This window comes from Rhipicephalus sanguineus, chromosome 4 (assembly GCF_013339695.2).
Source record: "Rhipicephalus sanguineus isolate Rsan-2018 chromosome 4, BIME_Rsan_1.4, whole genome shotgun sequence".
NCBI lineage: Eukaryota > Metazoa > Arthropoda > Arachnida > Ixodida > Ixodidae > Rhipicephalus > Rhipicephalus sanguineus.
Window position 1 is genome coordinate 60746617 of NC_051179.1, and position 23055 is coordinate 60769671.

General features: G+C 51.0%; 1 protein-coding gene across 1 annotated transcript in view; it reads left to right on the forward strand.

Moving 5' to 3' along the window:
• The first annotated feature begins 3595 nt into the window (after positions 1-3595).
• The window catches only part of LOC119391237 (serine-rich adhesin for platelets), a 29711-nt gene continuing 10251 nt past the window's right edge, over positions 3596-23055 (forward strand). Inside the window, exons 1-3 of the mRNA XM_049415207.1 lie at positions 3596-3614; positions 6133-9384; positions 10655-10987. Coding sequence (XP_049271164.1) covers positions 3596-3614; positions 6133-9384; positions 10655-10987 — 3604 coding nt within the window. The remainder of the gene's footprint in view (positions 3615-6132; positions 9385-10654; positions 10988-23055) is intronic.

The following is a 23055-nucleotide window of genomic DNA, read 5'->3' on the forward strand; positions in this document are numbered from 1 at the left end:
TTCCTGTGTCTGTCGACCCGCCACGGTGGCCTAGTGGTTATGGCACTCGGCTGCTGACCCGAAGCTCGCGGGATCGAATCCCGGCCATGCGGCCGCATTTTCGATGGAGGCGGAAATGCTTGAGGCCCATGTACTTACATTTAGGTGCACTTTAAAGAACCCCAGGCGGTAAAAATTACCGGAGCCCTCCACTACGGCGTCCCTCATAATCATACCGTGGTTTTGGGGCGTTAAACTCCTACAATTATTATTGCTATTATGTTCTTGTGTCTTAATGCTCGCTGTATACAAAGAGGTGCGAAACTAATAATTGGCGGAGCGAACTTCTACTTTCAGTGCACGCCACAAAGATGGCACGTCGATCGATACGCAACGTCTTCCAAGCAACTTTTTGGGTAAAAGTCATCTATGTCTCTTAAATGCTCTATAGTAATCAATGCTCAACATTTTATACTCGACAATGACAACACAGTTTATGTATGTGACGCCTCCTCTACCCGTTACGGACAGTCCGATCACGGTCGGCCACCGAGCGACAGCCCACTTCTTTCATCTCGCTCATTTACACAATGTAGATGGCTATTCAGTGAGATCTGTTAAGCCAGGGCATGCACACGCACACTCACCTTTTCTCTCTCTCCACTTCTAACGACGTATGTCAGATTTGTCTCGTGTGACAGATCAACAACCTCGTCCAAGGGCCTGGCAATGAGCGCTTGGCCCTGTGTGTTCTTCCTGTGTCTTCGTTTTTCGCGCTGTTTTGCAGTCACGAAACTTCGTCGAATTTATGGCAAATGGCTGTTCCATTGAAAGCTTTTGTTGTCTGAATGGACCAGTCGTGTGAGTGGTTGTGCATATTGTGACTACTCGCTGGAATGTCATGACGAGATAGGGAGAAATTAAGGAATAACGGCTGGTACCTTCAGTCCCGGTAGCCACACCCCGACTAGGGAGTATATAACACGGGAAAATGCAACTCGCACTTCGTGGTTGAGATAATCTCGACGCGCGTTTTACATTATTAGCCACTCGTGTTCCGCGTACATTTTCTCGGAAGCTTGCGCACCCGACGGCGCGCGGCACATCGGCGACACCGCTACGCAACATCGCTTTATCTCGTGGATGGGACGAGGGAGAAGGGATTCCGGAATGTGGCAGCCGCCTGTACATTCACGAGTGTCGGTTGACAATACCACTTCAGCGTAGGTAGGCTGTACATCCGGGGCACTGATGGGGTTCTGTTCCAACCACGCAACGCCTACGATATCGAGGAAATCTGGACGAACGCTAAATACAGAAAAAAAAGGTCGAAACATCACGTGGATTCTTACGAAATCCACACCTGCGATCGCAGTTACACCTGTCTCCGATCTCTGAGCGCAAGGGATTCTTTGTTTGATTCGCCATACTGTGGTTGCGTTCGGCTGCGCACATCTCCACGTGCGCCGAGAGCGGCCATCCTTTCTTCTTTTTCTTCATTTTCCGCTGTACGCCGATCCGGAACTGAAGACATCCGAAAAGATCGGACTTCAGCTGCAAACGATTCGCCAGCATCGTGTGCGAGGCAACTGAACCCAGGTGCAGAAACAGAAATAAGAAAGCGTCTCCTGCTGGCTGTAAGTGCTGTATTATAGCTTGCGGTGAACCTCTCTGGTCGTGATTCTTGCAACGACGAGTCATATGGCTGCTATTTATTACGCGTTCGCAGGCTTCAGATTATGATAGACGGTAAGCTCATATTATTTGATGTTAGGCTACTTGACCTTAAGTCAGGTTCTTTTCGAAGATTAGAGATATTCGCTAGACTTTTTTTTTTTTCGTTGTGACCGGCAAAGCTCGCTTCGCTGCTTGGAGCTACGCCTTACCTCACCCTTTATAAAGTAACCTATAAGTGGAGAAATGTTATGGGGTGGATAGTTGATATAGACAAGTGAGGCGCGTCATCGTATTCGATTCGGTAATACCGCCGCTCCGAGTCTCCTAATGACAAAGTGCGATAGTGCTTGGAATGACAGCAACCATTAACAACAGACATTTAACGTCTCGTGTTATAAGGGTTACATATACGGAGGACCGTTTTTGAACCTCCTTTCATAACGCAATGCGCACAACTGATCCGGAAAAGAGCGTGAAAGAGTATCGTGCACTTGGAAATGAATCTGCAGACATCACGTGCGTGCATTTAATTGACATGTTTTACGAAAGCGTTGCTTACTTCAGACCCCAACGTATGCGTTAGTATACAAGAGCCATTGCACCGTAACTGCGGAGAAGCGTGCCTTGGCCTTTTGCCCCCTACGCCACTTAAACCTGCGTTGACCTTGGTGGAAGTGCACGAGAGTCAAATACCGTCGCATTGAGGCTTGCGCAAGCATAAGATAGCATAACAGTGCAAGACAAGCAGTATCTGGCTTTTTGCGTAATGGGCAATGTCAAAATCAAATAGTGGGCGGAGGCGCCGATAGTGCTCAGTTTGCTCGCGTCCCCTGTTATCTCAGGGATACGTGAGGGCTAAGATATTGAGCTCGTCTGAAACACCAAGTGTGCTCTACTGTCACAGCCGCGTAAGTAGCGCTTCAGTAGATTAGAAGCGACACACCTTTTTGTGTCCAAGACAAGTCACAGTATTGGAAGCAGGATCGATTTACGTACCCATGTTATGTAGCAAGGCAGGATCGTTTTGTGTGCAGATGTTATTTCACTCCTGGCCGGCATTGCGTTTGTCGCATAGCGTGTGAGCATGATTCGTAATAGTGTAGCTTTCATCGGTACTCGGCTTTTTTTGCTCATAACCTCTTCTTCTCTCCATTCTTTATTCTCAGGGATTCTTTTCGCAAAGCCTAAAGCTTTACGTCTCCCTGCTTCCTCCTGAACTTGACGGGTCTCACACTAACTTGACACACGTTCCGTGATGCCGCTTAATGCGACGATAGTTGACGTATATCGCTTCTGTACTAACTATGGTCTTATGTAGACCATGTTTAGTATAAAATACACATGTTGATGTATCTGTCACTTGTTCGTTCTTGAAGGGTCTCAAGCTAACTTGACGTGCATTCTGTGATGCCGCTTAATGCGACGATGGTAAATATATATTGCTTCTACAAACATGATCTTATGTACACCATGTTTAAAATAGATACAAACTGATGTATTTCTCACTTCTTCGTTCTTGAGTTTCGTTCGGTGACGTTACTTAAGGTCATGAACACCTTCAGGTCCCGGAACGTACTTTCGTTTTCATCCGAATTATTCAGGACATAATGAAGGAACGCCCACCTACTTAAGCAATCACGTATATTATGCGCTATATACGTGTTAAACGTACCTGGCTTGCAGGGGCTCTGGCGCGCGCATGTCGAAGGCCTTTTTCTCTTGTTTCTTTCATTTCCTTCTCACCTAGCGCAGCTGTGCGCTACATTGCTATCAAGGCGAAACAAGAACGCCATATGGAGCGGTCGGGCCAGCACGCAGTTTTACACACGCGTTGATGCTTCTTTTTGTTTTGCGTGTCGCGCGCTGGAGACTGGGCTAGAGAGTACACTGCCTTCGAGGGTTACCATTTCTACTCGGCTATTTTTCGAAACAGTTCAAAATGTGCGACAAGTGCGAACGTGAGTGTGTTGGCGACGCGTGTTGTAAATGAGAACGGGCGTCTGTGGGGCTGCATTTACAACGTATGTATCGTCTCTATCAGTTCTAGAAATCAACTCTCCAAAAAAAAAGTCATTACGCCTAGGAATTAAATGCCAAGTGGAAAGAAGAAAGAAACGCCCGTGTGTTGTGCGCTAGTGAAAGCAGTTACGTTTATTGTGCAACTTTATATTTTACAGTAAAACCTCGGTGATACGAATCTCGCGGGGTTACGAAAAATATTCGTATCATCCGAAATTCGTATCGCCCGAAACTATGGAAATTTAGTATGCGACAAAAGAAAGTTGGCATACGTTTTGATTTAGTGTGTCTCAGGGCCGCAGCGACGTCATGAAGAGCTCTGAATGATTGCCAGTAAAGTTTTTAGACGTCAACGATCATACTTGTACTTGTGAATATACGGTGCATGAGCGCCTGTGTAATTAATGAACCAGATGTGTTGTGCCCCGTGACCGCTTGTGGCCCCTTCCTAATCTTACTACGCTTTTCTGCATGACAACAAAGTACTGCGGCACAAGTGACTTAAGAAGCGCTTTGCACACTATAGATAGAGGCCAAGCTCCTTCGCCAAGACCGTACGCTTCGTCTCTTGGGGTCTTCATCCACGTTTCATGGGACTTCATGACGGACCCGCAGCCCAAGTTTCAGTCTTCTTGCATCGACGTGCCAGGCACGTGTTAACACAGTACAAAGACATTGCTGCCTCGAGCACCGGTGCACGCTTCAACGCGTCTAAAAAAATATCGCGACGTCAACGTCGTCTGTAATCTAAACGCTAAGGCGCATAAACGCCTCCAAAATTCACGCGCGCTATCTCGGAGGCACGAGGCACCATTGATGGTCGCGCCGCGCGCACGTCCGCGACCGCGTGTGACTACCGCGTCTTCCGCGACAGCGCGGGCCGCACCTGTGCGCCAGCGTACGTTCGTATCAAACGTCGCGGAGTGCAAATCGGTTCGCAACACCCGTACTCCAATACATTGCAGGCTAATGGGCCTTGGCCGGGGCCACAGAAAAATTCGTATCACCCCGAAATTCGTACGAGCCGTGATCGTATCACCGAGGTTTTACTGTATTTGGTGACGATGTCATGTAGTGCCGCAGTAATTGGATGACGAAAGCATAATGAAGCATGAGAAGTGGAAAAGTGTAAATCTTTGTTTCAGTCATCTACTGGAATTTCCCGGAATCTTGATACCTTCGGAGTTGGCGCACGCGTTAATGTAATTAAGGATCCCGTGGCGTACCGGTGCGCGGCTAGTCATATTCCCATTTGATTACGAATTATGGATAACTCAATAAATGTGTTAAATTACACGATCAGTTCCAACGCGAAGCAGTCTACACTTGAAGTCAAAGTGTGCCTCTTAACTAGGCACCTTACTTGCTTAGTAATTAAATAATTATTCTTCGACAGTAAGGCCCGCAGAGTATTCTTAATGGAGGAACCGGACTACTTTCTCATACTGCGTGCGTGTGTTTATTATTAGCTAGACCTTATTAGACAGAATTATCAGAAAGAACTTGCAATGCCGAGAATACAGTCGGGCACGAGTGCCATCAGTAAAGTGGTTTAATGTGGCGCAACATAAAAAAAAAATAAAACACGCGACGTGCCGAATTTATAACAGATTCTCGCTTCCAATAAATAACGCGTACCTGTGTATACATAGATTTACGTGCACATTAAAGGAACTCAAGTGGTCAAAATTAGTCTTTAGCTGCCCTCTGCGGCACACTTAATTGTCATGTCTTGGTTATGTCACGTTATCGTAACACGTTATCGCAAAAGCAACCACTGCTCACTACTCTATCTTCCTACTCCGTAAACGTATAATCGCAGTGTGCGTTATGAAACGTCCTACTTCAGGGTCACTTCTTCCAAACAGTTTTTTTAGCGTTGGAACACCGACGGGAGACGCCATTTATCAGTAGCAATCAACATCATGAAGGATGACGCACTTGCACATTACACTGATAGACTGCGGCAGTATGGCACTTCAAGCGCCGTGTCCGTAACTTTACACCCACTCACAGTGTAGGCACAGCGCACAAACGTCCGAGATGAAGTATACTGTGATTTAATAAAGCGTTGTTTTGATGTCGCCTGGCCAAACCGCGAGCTCTGCATTAACCTGCCCCGTGCTCTTTCGTTGCAGAAACTCCCGGCAGCTGAGCTCACCGGTGGGATTTACCTTGAACGGCTGTGACGGCACCGAGCTCCTGAGCAACAATATGTGTCCCGTTGCGTTCACACGCCGTTAGGCAACTCGTAAAAGACTTTACGAAGGTGTCTTTACCCTCAGACATCGCATTGAAATTTGTGGGGACGCAGTTTCCGCGTTGTCTGACGAACTTCCATTGACGTGGCGTCAATCGTTTGCACTCTTCGAGAAGAAACGTCCTCAAGTTGAGCTGCTGGAGGGTTCTTCTTGATTTTGACCTGAGACGCAGCGTAGGTTCACTCTTTGTCTCGAGTGTCACGCACGGTCTTCAAGCTGCCCAAGACCGGCCCAGCCAACGGCCTCTCTCTCGGCTCGGTGGAGGCTAAGTTGGCAATCAGCACGAAGAGACCGGCACAATGCGAATCGGCCCCCGGGTCCGAGGCCGCAACGGCACACGGTGGCGCCAAGAAGGTGCAGTATTCGATCGAATCCATCAAGAACACCAACAAGGGTAGCGGTGCCTCGCGCTCACCGAACCACGTCGAGGCGTGCCCGGGACTGCCTCTCCGACTGCAAGTCAATAGAAGCAGCGACGACGAAGAGGTCGACAAGAGCGAGGAGTTGTCGGACATCATCAACTTCTTGATCGAGACCGACCCCAGGAGGAGTCGGGAGAGCTGCGGAGTTCTCGACGTATCTTCCGACGACACCGAGCGATCTTTCTCTCCGCCCGTGCGCCTTTGCGAAAAAGAGCGGGACCAAGCCTGCCCTTTACCGCCGAACGTCAAGACAGACGCGGAAGCCGCCAGTTCAACTCCGCGCTCAACAGAGCGTGCTGAAACTTCGCCGCTCAGCATCGTTCTACCGGCACCCGACATTTACGGCTTCAATTATCAGCCCGACTACGCCTTCCGCAGAGTCGCGAGCACCCCTAGTCAAGTAAAAGCAACGTCTGCGGATGCCAAGGGCGAATTTGAAGTCTCGTTGCGCCTGGTGGGTACAACGCAGGACGCCGAGATGAGCGAAACTCGCGGCTCCGAAGGAACTGGCGACATCCCGGTGAACGGGAGCGACCCGCACAGTTTTGAGGCCGCCGATAAGTGTCAAGTGCCAAGCGCCGCCGAGGCGGAAATTCGTGAAAAAACAGCCGCAGCGTCACCTCCCGTAAACAACGATGTCACCGAAAAGAGCGATATCGCGAACAAAGGGTGCGCCTTAAGTGACGGCTTAATAGTAAAGTCCGATGGTGATATCTCCCAAGAAGACGCGTCCGATAGCCGTCCTGTTGCCGACTCGGCTGTCGTCCGTGGTGGGCCAGTGGAGAGTGCGAATTGTGATGACGGGTGCGCCGCCGATAACGGCACGGCTGCTCTAGACTCGCCCGCTTATCCGGATGCAAGGCCACCTTGTGCGGAGGAAGATAGCCCCGCCGGCCGCAACGGCAGTCGTAACGACGGCGACGCAGACCGTGGCAGCTGCGCTCCGAAAGAGCGGGAACTGCGTACTCCGGCCAAACCGGCTGTTTCGCCAGCTCCGAATGCGTCTTCCGAGTCGGGTGCGAGTGAACCGCGTCAAGCCGAGCTCGAAGACGTCAAGAAAGGATCACTGGCATCGCCCTCGGCAAAGGCCTGTGACGACGTTGACATCGACGTGGTTTCAGCGCCGCAGGAGTGCTCTGAGCTAACGTTGCCAGATGACCACAAGAAAGCATGTGACAGTGACGCTGAGTCTGACAGTACGGAAGCGCTGCAGTGGTCTCCGGGCCGGGCCTCGCGTTCAAATAGCGCGGAGTACACGCGAGAGGGGTGCGGTGCGACTGTGGACGCCGCCGGCGACGAGGCGTCTGACAACGTGGTCGCTTCCGCAGCGGGTTCAAGCAGTGATCCGGTCGTGGAAGTCAAGCAAGAGGATGCCTCTTCGCTGCTGAACGGCACGGATGATCTGGAATGCAGTGAGCAGAACGAGGAGTCAATCGCGTCAGCATGCACCCGCGCTCTGTCTCCCTCTGACCGTGGCTTAGACAATCTCATCAGCGTGTTCACCACAGTCGAAGAGGGCAAGATTGTCAGCGTTGACTGCAAGAAGTTCCGCAAGAGGGGCCGTCCTGTGGGAGCGAAGAGAAGGAACGCACTCAAGCGAGCACAAATGGCCTCCATCGACATGGCGCCGCCAGACGACGTCGAGTTCACGGTCAAGCAATTGCTGCGTGACGTCGTTGATGGAATCGCGATTACTGGCGGCGAGGTACCATCTAAGCTGTCGGAAGCCAACTTGAAGGACGTTATAAGCAGCTTCTGCGAGTCCAACGGCTTTAGTCGCCAAGATTTTGCTGGGGACGATGAGGAGATCTGTTTCGGCAGCGTGCTCCGCGATGACCACTCTGACGCAACCGGAGGAGCTGTCAAGAGACGACGTCGCGGGAGTTCCGACCACGGTTCCTCCTCGGAACAGGGTTCGCAAACTCCCAGGTCCGGAGGCAACGGCCCTACTTCCAAGCGTTACAAGAAGCGCGAGACGGTGCCCACTAAGCGGATGCTCACCAGGAGTCAGTGGCGGCGCTCCTGCTACCAGAAGGAGCAGCAGCAGGACGGTGCCGCCACCGACCATCCGGACAACGGGCTACTCGTGCTGCGGGACGGTGCCGAGTCGCTTCCGGACGCAAAGCGTCGGCGGCGGTCCGTCGATCTCGCGTCAGACATGGACAGTTCAAACACGGAATCGTCCGCAGACGTCCCCAGCTTGGCGTGTGGTGCTTCTCAGGACATGGACCTGTCGCTGCCTGCCGACGAGGCGGCATCGTCCGGTGCCGCTGACGAACTTCGAGCGAACCCCGGTGGAAGTGATGCCGTGAAATGTGATGGTGAACCGCGTGTACTTATGGGGGCAAGAGTTTGCTCCGCGCCGGTAAATTCCAGTATTTATTTATCATCCTCCGAACCGCCCAAACTGGGATATATGGAGCCGAGTGTGACGACGGCGCCCCGCGAACTTAGCCCCTTAGCGAGTGCGCGAGCCGGAGGAGGCTGTGTTAGTGACTGTGAAAAAGTGTCTGTGCCACGCGATGCCCTAGAGTCTGGTGCCCGTGGTCGTAGTCATTCGCAAGGACGACGAAAGCAGCAGTCGCCTCAGTACGGCTTCGTTGGTGAACGTGCTTGTGCTGGTGGTGGTGATCACGACGAGAACGACGATGACGGCGAGTCGCAACTGGTGATCTGTGATACGGACGATTCGTGCCCCGACGCGCCGCCGTCTGGCGCGTCAAGTGCGCGAGGCGACAGTGCTGCAGACAAGGTGCGCGCAGCCTCGCACGCGGGCGAGGTGGACGCCTATTCCGGTGTGCGTGAGTCGCGTCAACGGCGGTCGCCCCATCGTCGTTTGCGCGGTGCCTCTCCGGCTGCGAACACGACGCAGCAGCGCCTTGGTGGTGGTGGTGCAGAGTGCGAGTCCGGGAAGGCGGCCGTTGATACTGGTGTCGTTTGTATTGATGACGACGAAGGGGACAACATAAGGACACCAGAGGCAACCGTCGGCGCTGCCGGCGTCGCCGCGGAAGGCTCCTCTCGAGGTCGTCTCAAATCGCCGCCGACAACTCTCAGGTGAGACTCGCAGTGGCAGTTTGGGGGAAATAACGCGACCTCTGTGCTTGTAACTCGCATCGTTGTGATTTGCCCGACTTGAGTTGGCATCGCTATTGACTGCTGTTGTACATGAGCTCGTGTTTCTTACGTGTTCGAGCTCGAACTCATCCCGTACGTGTGTTTTACCCGTACTTGATGTCTATACTTGTTAACTTACCATAAAGCCTAAACTTTCACAATGCTGATCATCGATACTTATGTTTCTATTCCCAAAGGCTTGGTAGTCTTGTTCACTAGACAAGGGCTGTAATGTGGTTCTTGTTGCTAAATCATCTTAACAACTTAGATTCTGCGCAAAACGATACACCGACACGTGTCCTTACGTGCCTTCTCGTGTCCCTGTATCGTTTCGCGCTACATCTAATTTGTTCAGGTAGTACACTAGACCGATTGTACACGTAACAGGCGCAGATCGGAGTGTGTCAATATAATACGTGCTGGGGAGGGCGTCTTTCGATGTTCGACGAGCTATTCCGTGCATTCTAATGTTTCAGCTTACCGTGTACTGTGCTTTGCTCGCTCGCAAAACTGATAACTCCAACGCAAGACCGGAGGAACGCGCCGTTGGTAAACTTCAGTGGAGTATCGTCCTGCTGTTGAGTGTCACGTTTCAAAACACGGCACTCTTTGATTACGTCCTCCCGGTGTTCCTTATCCCGCTGACACCACGCCTGCCGTTAGACAAGAAGGAAACTGTTGACGCTGCGCTGAGTTTTTCTTTTTTCTGCTTACCTAGCCCAGCTTTTTTTTTCGGCACAGCCAACAACGTGCAATAAGGTTGACAGAAAAAAAAAAGACACTATGCAGCGCTCGTGTTCTTTAGTCTTCTTCTGTGTCTTTCGTCTTTTGCGCTGTTTCAAAATGAACCCAAACCAGCCAGCCCAACCCTCCCATTTGTAGCTTAATAAAGCAGCGCTCTCGTGCATAGCAGCAGGATTCGAATTGTAGTTTCACAGTTTAAGACATGCGCAGTTGACCGTTGTCAACGGGAAGTGTGACACTTTGCATCTAATTACGTTAACGTCATTACATTTGCAACCGCCCGGAGGGCAGTATGACTGCTTTCAGGGAGGTCATCGGATATGTCTAAGATCTTCAAGGTTCACATCGTGACGATGATTCTCCTAGTCTCTATTCATTCGCTCTGTGCCGTCATTACTCCTTCATTTAAAAAAAAAATAACGTTCGTTGCTGCAGCAGTGTTCGAGGTTCTTCGGCAGCTCCGAACCCTTCCGACAGATCCGGCGCCCCTGGTGAGGGCGTCCATCCGGCGACCACGTCCCCTTCCGGAGCTACTAATCGAAAAAACGGCATCTTCATCGTCTGGCCACCATGTGCCGGGGTCGTCGTCATCGTCGCTGTACCCGTGGCCGGCATCGCTGTCCACGCCGCCTTCCGGAACCGAGTCTCCGGACGTTGTCGTGGTCAAGGAGGAGCCCAACGACCTGTCTGTCTCTGGCCGGACGGCAAACCTCCCACAGCAGCAGCATCACCAGTCGGGCTTGGAACCGCTCGATTTATCGGTGAAAGGTGAGACCTTACTATCGCGCCGTATTGAGGAAAAAAAACTTACAGGGTGTAAGGTTTGGGGTTCGGCGGGTCTCGTTACGGTATCTGGCTCCCGCCGTCCGTCCCCGCGTTCTTTCAAGAAGGAACGTAGATTTATTTACATGGTTAAGAGATAGGAGTGAAAAGAGAGCAGAGAAATAACGTCAAAAGTCTTCGGCTTTTATAGCCCCGAGACCGTCACTGCAGAAGCACAGGCAAACCGGTGTCAGCGTCTCCCGCCAATCCGGTGACCTGTCGTCCTGGCGTCCGGCCTCCCGAAAGGAGGCAAAGAGTCACACAATACACTCGCCACGCCCCGAAGACTCGTAGGTGAGAAGGTCGGCGAGGAGTTTCAGTCCAAAGGGGAAAGGGCCGATGACCTCCGCTTCCACTGCCAGTAATACTTGGAAGAAGCGTTGAATGATGGCTGCCACGGGTGAAGGCCCCACCTGGGTTGATGGGAGCGTCTTCAACGGCGCAGTCCCACGCTGACCAAAACGCACGATAAAGCAGGTGTGTCGAATTCCGGAAAACACGCAGACCGCTCCCTCCGGCACGGGTTAATTTTCCCTGCTGCGGTAGGGTAGAAGGCAGATGTGGCTGGGTGAGAAACTCTCCCGCGATGCTATCTCACGCAGAGAACAACAAGCCAAAAAGGGGTCTCCGAATTCCGACGTCCTTTTTCTGGGAAATCCGTCCACAGCGACATGTCCGCCCGCCCGGCAAAAGCTCCTACAGGAAGAATCGGCATTCCTGCCTCCGTCTAAGCGCCGATACGGGGGGAGAAGACAGCATTCCGGTAGACAGCTGTACGGTCAATGGCGTCGGCCTCGATGAATTTTTAGGCCAAACGTAACAGCTCCTCCGCCGCCCGGAAAATCTCGACTGGCCAGCGCTCACAACCGCTGGGCACGAAGAGAGAGGCTGGTGACGAGGACGACGTCCTGTCTTGGAACCGCAACTGCGAACTCGCAACAAACTCCCAAACCACCTCACAATGATCGACAGCAGCAAAGTGAACCATACAACACAATGCCATGCCGTGATCAAGCGCCTTGGACTCGCTAAAAACTCTCCAGGCTTCTCAAGACATAAATAAATGAAAAACCCGCTACTCTAAAATATTGACGGAATTTCGTGCCGCCAAAGCTACAGCACTCATGGATGAGGAGATGCCTACAAGATAGATAATTTTGGCCGTCCAAGCAAAACAACACCAAAAGCAGATATAATCTGGCTCTAGATCCCTGAAACAACCGATTTTAAAACAAGTCTGCTCCTACCATCCGCACTGCTATGTAGCGTTACCTTCTCATATCTAACTACACGAAAAACAACCAACAACACAACTTTCACATGAAGGCTGCCTAAAACCTACACAAGATATCTGTGCGTATTCTCTACGCTCACTCAAAACAAACTCAAAACGTAGCCGCAATTACCTACTTGAGACACAACCTGACGTACTCGCAAACACTTTCACAACAGATTCAGCTGCGTCATACAACTGTCTGAAACGTGTCCCTGACCTTAATGTTCGGTAAAGCGTAACGCTCAGCTTACGTGATCACACGACGTGTAAGCCATCAATGAATCTAAACAAAATAGAGGGAATAAACATCGCGTACTAACAGGCTCGTGTGGTCAATGCTGAGCCGCTCTGATAAAGAACGCACTGCGCTCTGCTGTGCTCTTTAGCTCTACACTGCTCGCATTCATAGAGCGCTGAAACATTAAACCACCCAATTAGCCATACGCCACATCCCTAGAAACTCAACTTCTCTAAACACGCGACAGAACCTAAATGTTCACGAAAAACAACACGCATAGACAATAACTCTTGATGCCGTACACCTTGGGAGCACCTGACGTAATCTGCGTTGGATTCGTGCTGAATATCCAGCCCCACATGCTTGTTGTCAATTCTGACAGTGGTCTACTAAAATAGCCACATTCAGCGCCAGCCTGAGCATTTCAAAAACCGCTTTGGTTTTACTCTAAAACCTTCCTCAAAATTGCTCATTGGCTCCCTTAAAATGCGCTATACATAAAGAACACAAACAAGTGAATTGCGCTTCCGATCGACAAACGCTACCACTGCTTCACAATTAGCGGTCGTACCAATTTGCACTCATGACTACCGCGACTCATCTTACGCGGTCAGCTCGCTTCCGTGCGGGTCACTGCCTCCGCACAAGTTACTCATTGCGCCCACAACTATTTCGCACAATGCTTATAGGCTCAATAAAAGAAACACATACACCGCTTAAAAATACCAAAAGTAAGAAACTGCTTAGCTAAACAAACCAGTCGGAGATAACAAAATAACACTACATCAAACTAGAATAACCTTACAAAAAAAATCCTTTCAACAAACTGTTACATTCTCCGACAAGCTTACAGCTTTCTTCCCCTTTTTAGTCGTACTCGTGGCGGTCGCGGTCTTGGCGGCATTTCAGATCGCCAGAGACTACAATGAGCACGTGCCATTAGCTGTACTTCTCCGTCACGCCTCATTCGGGAATTCCGACGGTTTCCTTCACAAAGGCGAAGGGGACACGAGAAACGCGGGGGAAAGAGTGGCAATCCTCTCCTTTTGTTTGCTCTCGCTCGGCGCTCTACTCCTCCTGCCTTGCGTCTAGGAACACCTTGACATGGTTGTCCCCGCAAACTTGTACCTGTCGAAGGCACCCTCCGTCGTGGAGATGCGCATTGTTCTCCCCCGCTTCCCCTTTTTCGCCGCTTGCACCTTACTGCGCGCCCCGAAGGACGTTTCCCTGAACTAACCGATGACCTGTCCTTTTTCTTTCTGCGCTGCGGCGGTCGCTTGCACCCGACTGTACGCCTCAAAGGGCGTTTTCTCAAACTGCCCGCTCGCCTGTCCCGTGTTTCGCTCTTACGTGTGCCACCTGTCTCAACACTTCGCGGCGCCGCACGAGTCCGCTTTTTTCTTTTGCGGCGACGTTTGCGAACATTTCCCCGATTACGGTGGACTTCACTCTGGATTGCGACATCGGCATCTTCACAACTCATGGATGCTTGTGCGCCACTTTCTCTCTTGCTTAAGTCATTCGACTTCTCAGCTCCGTTGCCCTGTCGGGCCAATTCATCTCTGCTCTCATTTGCAAAACCTACAGCTGGGCCCTTCTCGACAGCATGGCCCTCTACCCTATCACACTCTGGGGTAAATCCTCCGCTATCAAAAGAAACTTTTTTAGAGAGGCTCTCTGCGATAGCGCTGTCTTTCTGGAGCGTCGCGTCACCGCTACGTTTAGGACTAGCGTTGTCCTCTTCTCTCTCGACTTCCGGAAGGCCATTCACGTGTTGGGGTGCGAGGGAAGTCTCCAACTCCTCAATGACCCTATTAGGGCGGCTGGAACCAGCCTCGGTCCCACACGGAATGCCTTTCGGAATCCTTTCAGTCTCGATACCAGCCGCGGTCTCGTCTTCCATTTGCTCGGCCTTCGCACAATCAGAGAAACGCACACATTTATCAGGCGCGGTTTCACTATCCGCGACCTGTCTCTCGGTTTTCTCCGCAGAAGGCTCCGTGCGCATGTCGCACTCGTAGAGACGCGTACCTTTCATTTGTGGTACCTCACAAAAAGCGGCTATCTCAGTGGCTTTGAAGTGCACTGCACTCGCCACTTCTTTGCACCTTTCGTGCGCAACCTCTGCGGACGTCTGACTTCTCCGCCGCATTGCCTCAACCTTACGCTCCAACCTTTCAATCTCTTCGTCTAAGGCTCGCTCGCGTTCTTCTCTTTCTTCTTCAAACCTTTTGAAAGCTACTAACGCGTCGTTAATGTCCTCCTCACTGGATTCCCTAATAATCAGCTTCCACATATTTGTCCTTGCCATCTTATTATCTACCCTGATGCCGAGATGCTCGCACACAAACAAAAGCTCCTCTTTCAGCATCGTCCTCAAATCCATGACTGCCGCTTTGCTTTGGTCCTGCTCACACATAATTAGGTGATCCCTCACACTCACTTGTTACGCATAACTAGGTGATCTACCTAACCCACAAAAACACAATCCAGCTTCTACACTACTCAAGTGTAAACGCAAAATGAAGCCTGGAAAGTCATAGCAAAGACCAAGCACTCACCACAAACGCAGCACCATGTCGCAAGGTCCATCTCACCGCTGCCAACCAGTTGTAAGGAGTCGGGTACGGCGGGTCTCGTTACGGTAGCTGGCTCCCGCCGTCCGTCATAGCCGAAGGTTCCCAGTGAGGAGGCGCGTTCTTTCAAGAAGGAACGTAGATTTATTTACATGGTTAAGAGATAGGAGTGAAAAGAGAGCAGAGAAATAACGTCAAAAGTATTTGGCTTTTATAGCCCCGAGACCGTCACTGCAGAAGCACAGGCAAACCGGTGTCAGCGTCTCCCGCCAATCCGGTGACCTGTCGTCCTGGCGTCCGGCCTCCCGAAAGGAGGCAAAGAGTCACACAATACACTCGCCACGCCCCGAAGACTCGTAGGTGAGAAGGTCGGCGAGGAGTTTCAGTCCAAAGGGGAAAGGGCCGATGACCTCCGCTTCCACTGCCAGTAATACTTGGAAGAAGCGTTGAATGATGGCTGCCACGGGTGAAGGCCCCACCTGGGTTGATGGGAGCGTCTTCAACGGCGCAGTCCCACGCTGACCAAAACGCACGATAAAGCAGGTGTGTCGAATTCCGGAAAACACGCAGACCGCTCCCTCCGGCACGGGTTAATTTTCCCTGCTGCGGTAGGGTAGAAGGCAGATGTGGCTGGGTGAGAAACTCTCCCGCGATGCTATCTCACGCAGAGAACAACAAGCCAAAAAGGGGTCTCCGAATTCCGACGTCCTTTTTCTGGGAAATCCGTCCACAGCGACATGTCCGCCCGCCCGGCAAAAGCTCCTACAGGAAGAATCGGCATTCCTGCCTCCGTCTAAGCGCCGATACGGGGGGAGAAGACAGCATTCCGGTAGACAGCTGTACGGTCAATGGCGTCGGCCTCGATGAATTTTTAGGCCAAACGTAACAAGGGTCACTCATGCATTCGCCTCAGACGACTCGAATGCGAAAGCCAGCTTCTTTTTTTTCTCAGTCGATGTCTTTATCCTGCCCCGCCAACCACCGAAAGCCTTCTGCACCTAACGTGGTTCTGCACTGCCTCCAAGATCGGAGGTATTCCTGGCATTCCGCATCTCACCTAATTTTGCACTGCCTCCGTGATCGGCCCATATTTGACCAAGCGTCATTTGATGATGACGCTTGGTCAAATGATGGTGACGCTTGGTCAGTGCCATTTGAGGACGTCATCATGTGATGTCATGATGACGTCACAAATTGTGGCGATATGTGCTGCGCTGATGACGTCATACTGTGACGTCAAGACGTGATTTTTTTTTGCGTCACTCGTGTTGAAGCCGACGCCGCGGGACGCTGACGCCACCGACGGTCAATGTTCGCGTTTGATGAGGCATCTAAGGCTTTAGACTCAATATAGTGGGTATAGTCTCAGTGTTTTATGAAGAAATTATCAGGACCTCAAAGATGCATCGTTTTACAGGTCATTTTGTTCTAAAGGCCGCTCACAGTAACGCTTGCAGTATATGGTCAGGAAGCGGCAATACTCCAGTGTACGGGTTACTTCTTTGTAGAGGCGTTCAGCTGTATCTGTTTAGACGGGAGCCCGCATAATGCTTCGCATACCATACTGACGGACACGTCGGCAACAATGCCACTCGAAGTTATTTCGGCGAAAATGTCTAGCGGCTGGAAACTGGAAATGTGTATGGCCGCTTGACCGGGCTGGCATGACACAAGCGTGATCGATCAACAGCTATTCAACATAATCTCTAACGCTTACGCCGGGTGAATCACGGGGATTTCGAACAGATCACTGGTGGACGAATTTAGCATTCCTTTCATTGCTCCGAGGGCATGGTCGTTTTACTGCTCTGAGGGCGTGGACGCCCATGTTCTGATGGCAGTCCACTGCGGATGCCCATGTCTGAGAGCCGTTTTACACACGCCCACTGGAGCGCTTACATTTAGTCGCTCGCCTCTGCGGTGCGTGTCGTCACTGCATGCATCCCAATAGCCGCATTTTGCGAGGTCGCGGGCCTGCTTGCGACACTCCAGCTGTGAAAGCGGAACCAACAACGCGCTCTTTGAAAACACCGCGCAAGAGCGAGATAAGCGTTTTGTGTCACTAATTCTTTGGCAGCATGACGAATTTACAACGGAGCATTCCATAAACACTGTGCTATGAATATGACGTTTCGTTGTTGTTTTGTTCGTTCCATCAACGTTTTGTTTTTTGCTTTGTTTTCTGAGTAAGGCCTTGCAGCATTTCGGGTGTTACGATGCAGCTGTTTCGTGCTGCATACTATTCGGGAAAAAAAAAAAACTGCTCAGGATGATGGCCCCGTTACATACGCCACCTGGTATTTCTATCCCTGGACCCATGATACGTTTGTTAGTGCTTGCAAAGTATCGCCTATTTAACACTGCTGACTCAGTGCGTGTCTTTTTAATGCGCTTTGGGCTTCAGTCGTCCGCTTCAATCAATAGAGCAGACTTTTCGCCGTGATTGGTGATCAAACAACAGAACTAACGCACACGTGTGTGTGTGTGTGTGTGTGTGTGTGTGTGTGTGTGTGTGTGTGTGTGTGTGTGTGTGTGTGTGTGTGTGTGTGTGTGTGTGTGTTAGGTATTGGCTTTAATTTCCATGTCGCAACTAACACCAGATTCCTCGCTGGAGTACTACGTCTGTTCAACTTCCCCCATAATTGTCATTTTTGTCGTTGTCGCTACATTGTGTAATTTCCTTTTTCACTGCCATATGAGAGCTCTTCACAACTGAACGTGTTCTTCTTCCTGGTCGTTAAGGTAACAGTCTAAATACATTTGGATGCGCCATCAACACACATTTCCCTAACCATTGCTTCACTTTCATTTCTAATTAAAATTTGAGTACGTGCTCATTAAGGCCCCGAGTCAGTTGCTATAAGGCGGAAAAACATCACTTCCCCTACTTGTACTATGTTTCTTTTCCGAAATCCTCCCGCTTAACCCTTCTGATTTAAAGACTGTAACTCGAACTCGTGCACTAATGAAGTGTAAGTGTGGGGACATATATATATATATATATATATATATATATATATATATAATAGAGAGAGAGAGAGAGAGATAGAGGGGGAGGGACGCGTGGTGGTGAAGAAAGTGGACTGGCTCCGTCGTTATGTAAGCGCGAAAACACGACGTACAGTGGGGATGGTAAGAAACGCGACCATGGGGCATCTACATTCTCTGCTGTTTTCGCATTTATTTTCAAGCGGTTGCAGCCTGGATGGTGATAAAAAGCCACTATAGTCATCCATGATGCGATCAAGAACCATCTAGCATCATTTTATTTCCACCAACGTCAGAGCGTGATGAAAACAGCGCGCTGCGCTGTTCGCGTTTCTTTCCATATCCCCCCCCCCCTCCCCCTGTACGTAGAAACACCTTTAAAGGGGCCCTGCAACACCTTTCTTAGTTATATTGGAATAGTCTCATTATTGACGTATGACTCTTCACGAGTCATATGCCGCAAAAATTTTTCGAATCCGTCAAGTCTAAGTGTTGTTGTAGTGGTTCTGGGGGGGGAAATAGACGCTAATTTCTGCAGCCCTTGAGGGAGCACGGCGCAGCGTCTCTAAGTGGTGTTACCAAATTATAGAGATCACGTTCCGCAGCTTTCTCCCTCAACTCAACGCTGCGAGCGCGCGGAAAGCTGCGCGCGGCGTGAAGGGAGGGAGGGAGGGCGGAGCTGCGAGGAGGCGACGTCAGCGCCGGCGGCATTTTTTTCATTTTTTTCTCTCTGGCGTCTCGGCGCGACCACGTGGTCTGTGGCGCCACTTCCGGTCGGCTCGCGCGGTTGTCGTCGAGCGGCGGAGCCCATGGCACCGTGTATCGCGCGTGCTTGAAAACTGCGAGTCGGTTTGGTAATGTTGGGTGTGCACCTCCAACTGCCGTAGTGTTTTCATCGCTCTGCCAACCATGGACGCAAACTTGCGTGCGCATTTGGAACGAATGACAGCTGAGATGGGTTTCGACCCACACTCCGATACACCGCCTCGTCGCACTGTTCGCGCTTGAATCGTATTCAACACGGCAAAGCTGCGTGCACCCTTCTCCCAGTGGCGGTACTTCGATGCTGTTTGCTCTTCGAATGCGGGCGCACAGCGAGTGCGGGCTGACAACAAAGAACTAAAGACTAGAAGAAAGGATCGTGGGAAAGGATCGGCGCGGACCCATCCAACGCCACCTACACTACTTGACCCATCCCCCGGCTGTCTGCAGCTACCGTGAAAATGCGAGTCTGCTTGGTTGCTGTGTCGCGGTTTCTCGGGAACCTGAGACTACGGGGAGGATACGCCGAGGTACGGCTCGATGACATACTGAACAGACAGCGAACGGCGGAGCCGATCGCACTGTGTATCGCCCGTGCTTGAAAACTGCGCGTCGGTTTGGTAATGTTGGGTGTGCACCTCGAACGCCGTAGTGTTTTCATCGCTTTGCCAACCCTGGAAGCAAACCTGCGCGCTCGTTTGGAACGAATGACAGCTGAGATCGGTTTCGGCCCATACTCCGATACACCGCCTCGTAAGACGGCACTGGCAGACGACCCCCAAGCGCCGCCATTACCGGACGCCAGCACTGTTATCGGAGACATGCTGCACGGCTGCCTCGGTCGGTCGTGAGAACGTGCCGACGATGCAGTTCCCAGCTGACGAGGCAACACTCGAACGGCTGCCCTCCTGCCACTCTCAACGGCAACCGGCGATGGTCAAAAGCACAGAAATATTCACGTTTTCGGCACTGCGCATGGCGAAGAAAACGGAACCACGCAACTACGAGCAGACGAGCTGTCGGTGAGACCGGAAGTGCTAATATTAATGTTTGTTCGGTGTTTTTAACGCGATAACAGAATATAAACATACATATTATCTACTTATTGAACTCAAAATTAACAACGAAAGTAACAATGAGGGTGTTATCGTGATTATAACATCAGCCAATGGTGGAACTGCCGACAATCGCGTCATATTTTGCGGACTAATACATCATTTGTCGAGAGAAGAGGGAGCGATTTTCAGCTGACTTTGAGAATTTATTGTAAATTCCAGGCCGTGCGCATCGCTATAATATTTGGCTCGCGTGTTCTCGGGAGCCTCGACTACCGATCGGCAGCGCTTTTTGAGCATGCTCGAAAAGTGTTGCAGGGCCCCTTTAATATGCTGTCAAACGTTTAATTTGGTGAGGCAGCCTTCACCAATGGTGTAACTGACGAAGGCTGGTCCACCACCCAGAACATGCTTTCTCACTTAAGTTGTATACATACAGTTTCCAAATTTCGGGAGGGTAGCCCACCCCCCCTGGCTGCGCCATTTCTGCGCAAGGCCCTCATTCGTCGTCAGAGTAGGACCCAGCTACTACGGGCGTTACGATCTGTTATCACGGAGCGCCCAACGGCACAGCATTTCTAGAATGAGGCAGTTAACCGGAACGCACGTGGTGTCGCTGTTATCTTCCTTGCGACGTCGCCATTCCTGAGAAATGCACCATGCGTCGTCACACAGCCGTCTCGCCCGGCCTCTTTCCCTCTCTCTCTCTCCTTACTTTCTAGGTATACTAAACGTCCGCGATATCTCTCATTGTATGGCGGTGCGCAAACCCGTGCGAATGTGTGCGTAGTGCGTATACAGCCTTCCTCCGTGAGCGTTCTGTTGTGGCGTAACCGCTCCTGCGGAGGCGAAAGTGCGAGGCGCAGAGACTCTCTCGTATCTCTATACGCGAGGTGACCGCCAGTGGCGGCCAAGGCCACCGATCGATATCTTTCGTGCCGGAGGTGATCTCGCGGCAGCACTCGACTGCTCCGTCGCGTTTTATTTTCGCTTCCATTTTTCTTTCGATCTCATAAAAGCATTCTCCTCTTGGCGGAGCGGCATTGCGCGAGTCAATGTGGGCGTGCGCCCAAATGCTTTCAAAAGCAATGCCCCAGCAGTGGAGGGACTGGTGCCCACTAGTGATAGCCTGGGAGTTGCCATTGATTCGCATGGAAATGGTGTTGAAACGAGTGAACACACACTTCGCCCATGCATGCCTGTCCATTAAGTGCTTTAGCGAGTTGTAAACGCTTGTGTGCGAGCGCAAGCGTTGGTTTGAACGCGGGCGCGGGCTTGAACCTTCCTTTTAGCATGTGCAGTCGCTCTCAATATGACTTGCAACACGGGAGCGCGTGGCCTCGCGAGCTCAAATATAATGCTTGGCTTCAACTTGCACTCAATTCCACAAAGTGTTTTCTTATTTGGGATCGTCCCCAAATGAGAAAGTTCAGTTGTGGAAATAAGGGCTAGTGGAAGCCATGGGTGATCTTGGAATTCGTGAAGTCACGCGCTCCCGTATTGCGGGTCATATTGAGCGTGACTGTACGTACATTGCTCGGTGATTAAATCGCCATACTCAAAGCGCGTGACTGCGAGCGGTGAGGGTGACAGTGATGGCGAGAGCGCTGGTGACAAATGGTGACCGCGTCCGGTGGACAGTCGTTCACTCTGCAGCACTAACAACGGCGGTGTTGGGGTCCCCCCGGCGTTAGCTCGCTGTCAGGCTCGCTGCGCGTCTCGATGTAAATATGCGTCGCGTGATCCCTGCTGCAACCATTGGCTGCAACCCTGCAGTCGTGGCTTTTGCTGCTTTGTACTAGAGGCTGCCGTTCAGCATAAAACCGCAAATGTAAAGTCTATCAACTGTGTACTTCTCTTGAGCGCTTGTTTGTCGTGAAGTACACACGGAGTCTCGCGAAGCTTCGCATTTTATTGCCACATTCTCAGGCTATATATGTATGCCAAATGTACGCAAACAAGCCATTTGACTTGCGATGACAGCAGCTTCAGGTGCTGGCGTTCTAGTGCCACCATGCCTTTTATTAGCGTGTGTATCTCTCTGTTCAGTTTACACAAAGTAGTTTCGTTATGCCAGCCCGCAAGAAAATGTGGCCGGTGCATCGACCTATATAGGGTGCCTGCGGCGTCCACATTTGCCTGCGGCGTCCTGCAGGAGAGCGAAGGTTGCGCGCCGAGAGCAACTGTTGCCGTTCTTCCATCTGTTGCTCCCTTTCAAACTGAACACTAAACTGTTACTGCCCAACTTCAGACATGTCAGCCATCTCGTTCCAGGTGGTCTTTTTGGGGAGTAACAGTTGGTCCTTAGGACTAAAACCCGCAGTTGCTCTCTTTTTTTTTATTTTTGGCTTAGAGTGAGTGGTTCTTGGTGGCACCGGTGGAGCGGTGCTTGCCATGGCTTTAAAAACACTGCGCTCACGTGGCGCGACGCGCGAAGCGGTTGGAGTTGGCGGGCGTGCGTTACGAAGGGTCGCAGCGCTCCACCGGATCCACTGAGAACCACAAACTGAACGACGACTGTTTGCCGTATGCAGTCACCACACGTCACTCATGCACTCGCCCTCGCTGTTACACTCACCGTCAGCAGCCACGCTCTCCGGGTAGGTATCGTGTTTCAATCGGCGAGCACTGCACACATTAAAATTTGTATGAGCGCGGTGAAAAACGGTCACACCAATATGGCCACTTGATGACTTCGCGCATACAGACCTTCTTGACCATGGATGACAACAAACTGGCGCAGTTGCCCACTTTCTTGGGAACTGATCTTTTTCTCTTTAATGCATTGAAGACGGCTACGGGGTCACTGTGGACGCATCAGCTTAGTTTATGCAAAATGTCTGCATTCCATCGGTCAAGTAAAAAAAAAAAAAAAAGCTTTATGAAGGGGTTTTTAAGATATATATCTGAACTAATAGTCCAAATGGGCAGTGAACTGATACAATACAGCTGTCATCTCTGTAGAAAAACAATGTACTAACGATAATAGAAACATTTCTATAAATAAGATGTAAGTTAGAAGAGAGCCGTTTGTACGGAAAAGACAAAAAAAGAAGTTGTATCCTACATGGAAAAACATCATACGGTTGATCGTGCTCGCAGTAAACAAAAAAAAAACA